Source organism: Cucurbita pepo, unplaced genomic scaffold (genome assembly GCF_002806865.2).
Source record: "Cucurbita pepo subsp. pepo cultivar mu-cu-16 unplaced genomic scaffold, ASM280686v2 Cp4.1_scaffold000317, whole genome shotgun sequence".
Lineage (NCBI taxonomy): Eukaryota > Viridiplantae > Streptophyta > Magnoliopsida > Cucurbitales > Cucurbitaceae > Cucurbita > Cucurbita pepo.
In genome coordinates this window covers 32,857-36,867 of record NW_019646564.1, presented here as the reverse complement: position 1 = coordinate 36,867, position 4,011 = coordinate 32,857, and the positions used below count along the sequence as shown (strand labels likewise).

The following is a 4,011-nucleotide window of genomic DNA, read 5'->3' as shown; positions in this document are numbered from 1 at the left end:
TTCTTTTTTTTTTTTTTTTTTTATACATGTTTGAAATTGATTGATTAATAACTTCCATTTTGTAGTTTTTGAATGAGACATTGAGGCTGGCTAATATTGCTCCTGGGATCTTTCGAAGAGCATTGAGAGACGTTGAGTTTAAGGGTAAGGCCAAATGTTGTGTTTTAATTGCTTCATTAATTGTATTGTTAGTAAAAGGGTGTGTATGTTGCACGTACAGGAATTACCATCCCGGCGGGATGGGGTGTCATGGTGTGTCCTCCAGCTATCCATTTAGATCCAAAGCATTATGTTGACCCACTTGCCTTCAACCCATGGCGGTGGGAGGTACGTTGAGTATATATTTTAATAGCCTTTATATGTACACACACACACAATATGATGTGCTACCTATATATATTCATAAATATGTTATCCAACCCGTCATTCTAAAAAACTCGGAACCGAACGAGATCCAATGAATTCAATCTCAAAACTCTAAAGAAAAAAAAACCATTAATCTAATATTTCGAGACAAAGAAAATGATTGTTTATTTGAGATAAGAATCGGTCTGTGAGCTAATAAACTTGACTTAGTAAAATAAGTCGAAAAGATCTCTCCCTTCAAATTGTTCCTTTGCTTCTTTTACTTGTTTCGACGTATTTCGATAGTGGGTCACATCCAATCCGGTCCACGAAAAAGATAGATCCAATCAAAATTGAATGATTTTAAATGACATTGATAACTATTTAGAGGGTTCAAAACAAACTCTAGAGTAACTTAGGGTCAAATTGAATGGTTGTAATTTTGGTGGATCCTAACCGAACATAGCCACCAAAATGTGATGGAATTATTTAAACCTAATCCGAACAAGTTTATGATACGTATCTGTTGTAAGCAGAGATGTGAAGGGGCATCGAGGCATTTCATTGCTTTTGGAAGGGGCTTGAGATTTTGCATTGGTGCAGACTTTGCCAAATTGCAGATGGCTGTGTTTCTCCATAACTTGGTTACCAAGTACAGGTACGTGTCTTCTAAATGCCTATGAGAATATGCATGAATACAAGACAAGGCCTTAACTGTTTCAAAGCTTCTTAATATTTTTGAATGCCACTTAGGTTCAAAGCAATTGGAGGAGGTAATATTGTTCGAACCCCAGGCGTACAGTTTCCTGATGGCTTTCACGTTGAGATCGTGGAGAAAGAGAAGAAGCCCTCCAAATACTAAACAAAACAAAAGAGTGTCATGTAATGCTTCTCAACACAGTTAAAGACTTTCCAAGTGGCAACTATGTGTTTCAAATAATATATTTATGATTAAACTATTTCGTAACAAAAACAAAATGTTGTGTCTCTCTTTTAACTTAGATGTATCATCGAGAACGGTGAGTTCATCAACTTTCGGTAAGCCTAAAATACTCTTGAAAAAATAAGAATTGTGATCCAAGGATGGAGAAAACACATCCACCAGCTTCACTCTAAACGACTCAAAAACGACTCAAAACTTTGGTGAAGCTAGGAACCCTTTGTTGGAAATTTATGATACGTTTAACTATCAACTGCACCTACTAATATTATTATCTTATGCATGCTCCAAATCAATTTGTATCTAGATTTGTTATGTGATTGAAGCACATGTGAGGGCTATTTTTCTACTTAGGGCGCCACAACTACATTCATCTTACCTCGGTGATATAATAGCTATGCACCATAATCCTTCACCCACTTGAGTCGTTTGTGATGTCTCATATTTAGACTCATATGATTTGTCAACATTTGAATCATCTCCCCACGTAAATAGGTCTATAAATTCTTCAACGCGAAAATCACTATTGTCAAATTCAAATCGTGGGTGGGATGGTTACACTTATAGTCCTTCAACTAACGGAACATATGTTGACCTTACCATGCTACATCAATCTACAACCGCTATCCCTTCTTGGAAGCGTCAGTATAAACAACAAAACCTCCACCAACTAATGTTCTAAGTACTAGTTGAAACTAACCATTAATTGAGTTTCTGTAAATAAGTCTCATAGGCCTCCTCGAACAAAAATATGTTAAACACATGATATATGTGGGGTTACTGAACACGTGTCATCATGCATAATACAAATCTTCTAACCATACCAATAGTAAAGTCACGTACTTAATTGGTCTTAACTGACGTTATATCTTATTTTTTAGATTGACTTGACTTGTCCTTCCAAGTTTGTAATAACCTACACAGACATATTCCACTATATTAATTGCTTCAGTCTAATTCCACAAGAAAATTTGCAGATTCTAGCCACTCACACCTTTCCATTGTATGGTAGTGTTTCAGTGAAATGAGCTTAGGAGTGGAGAAAATTGGGGGAGTAGGTTAAAGAAACCATATTTTCTTTTGTAAAAACTCTAAATATCTACCTACCTAGAATAGTTATTAAATCTTTCAGGCTCATCTTTTAGGTACAAATATAATTTTAAAAAAAAAAAAACAATCATTTATAGTATAAATGTCGAAAACATTTAAAACATCATCTTCTCTGGAAAAACACAGTCATAGTCTTACGTGTTTAAATATAATACTGAAATTTAGAGAAAATAAAAATAATAATACAAAATAATTTAATAAAAATAATAATACAAAATAATTTAAAACAATGAAATGCGAAACAGCCTATTCTAACGTAAGACTAGGAATTTAAATATGAGTCTACCCTATGCATGTCAGTCTTTGCTCACGATGCCACTAACATTTGTACATGTCTTGTCTTTATCTGAAAAATGATATGGCACACAACCTTAGTATTTCGAAGAATACTCAGTAAGTGACCCTGTATAGGAGGCAATGCAAATGTAAACATATGCAATCATGCTCTTGGGACCTATCTCTATCTCATCTACGGATGGCTCTAGTCTTGGACTACTATGGATGTGTAGTACCTCCCTACACACGACCTACACGTGCGAGTGTGAATCCCTAGGGGGCTCACACACCCCTAGTCCCTCTCTGGTCAAGCTACTCTATAACGATGTCCGGAAGTCAGCGGAATCCTCGATGTCATGCTTCCCATGAACACCTTCATCGTCATATTGTGCATGTCCACACTCACCATCTCTAGAGGAAGTATCTCTATGCTTATGAACATACAACATGCATGAGGTCCCTTTAATTCTCATCTTAACATCTCTTCTAACACAACCATCTAGTCTCATCTCTTTGTTACATGAAGTAACACATGCTCGTTGGATATTTATATTAATATCATTTTCATGCTCATAGGGTTGTGTCCTATGTTGGTCTATCGACATGATGCAATATAACACTCATCATCATATAGCATGCTTAATACGTCATACAAACGTCATGCAATCATCATACTCATCATATCGCCAGAAAGTGCATCAAGCATATCAAGTACGTCATACATCGAAATATATATATTACGCACATCATCATGCATCATAACTCAAGCACCATAACTCATACATCATCATAACTCATATATCATCATATACTAGTATACAGCATCATACAATACATCTCATACATCATCATAGCTCATACATCATAAATTGCAACTCATCCAATTTTTAGTCTATCCTTACAGTAAGTCCAATCACTTGGTTGCTCTAGTTGGAGTTCTCCCTAGTTAATTAACATAAGCTCCCGTTTCTCGAGAGCTGCTCTAAAGGTTATCGCGGTTTGTTTCCTATCGCACTTTTCATTAATATTTCATATTTTATTTATTAATCCAACTAACAATGTGAAATACTGCTCTAAAATGGTCTCAATTACCTTAATCGGGGCTGAAAACAGGTTTGGGAGGGTCGAAAAGGTGAAAACGGGGAAAAATGGAAATCTGAGCCGAATACGTCGAGGAAGTTGTCGGAGCCGCCGCCGCGCCGCCCAAGTCGAGCCGAGCCGAAGGGCTGCTTGCGCCGCAGTGCGAGCCACGTCGTGCAGCGCTTCGGGTCGAGGCGCGGGTCGCAGGTCAACTCGCGGGTCGTCGGCTGCATATGGGCTGGCTTGCTGGGCTTCGGTTC

General features: G+C 37.2%; 1 protein-coding gene across 1 annotated transcript in view; it reads left to right on the top strand.

Moving 5' to 3' along the window:
• LOC111784980 (cytochrome P450 87A3-like) overlaps window positions 1-1,314 on the top strand; it is a gene marked incomplete in the record, with an annotated part of 2,742 nt that extends 1,428 nt beyond the window's left edge. The window contains 4 exon segments of the mRNA XM_023665477.1: window positions 66-144; window positions 221-327; window positions 882-1,003; window positions 1,099-1,314. Of these exon segments, the coding sequence (XP_023521245.1) occupies window positions 66-144; window positions 221-327; window positions 882-1,003; window positions 1,099-1,207 (417 nt within the window).
• Between the last annotated feature and the right edge of the window lie 2,697 nt (window positions 1,315-4,011).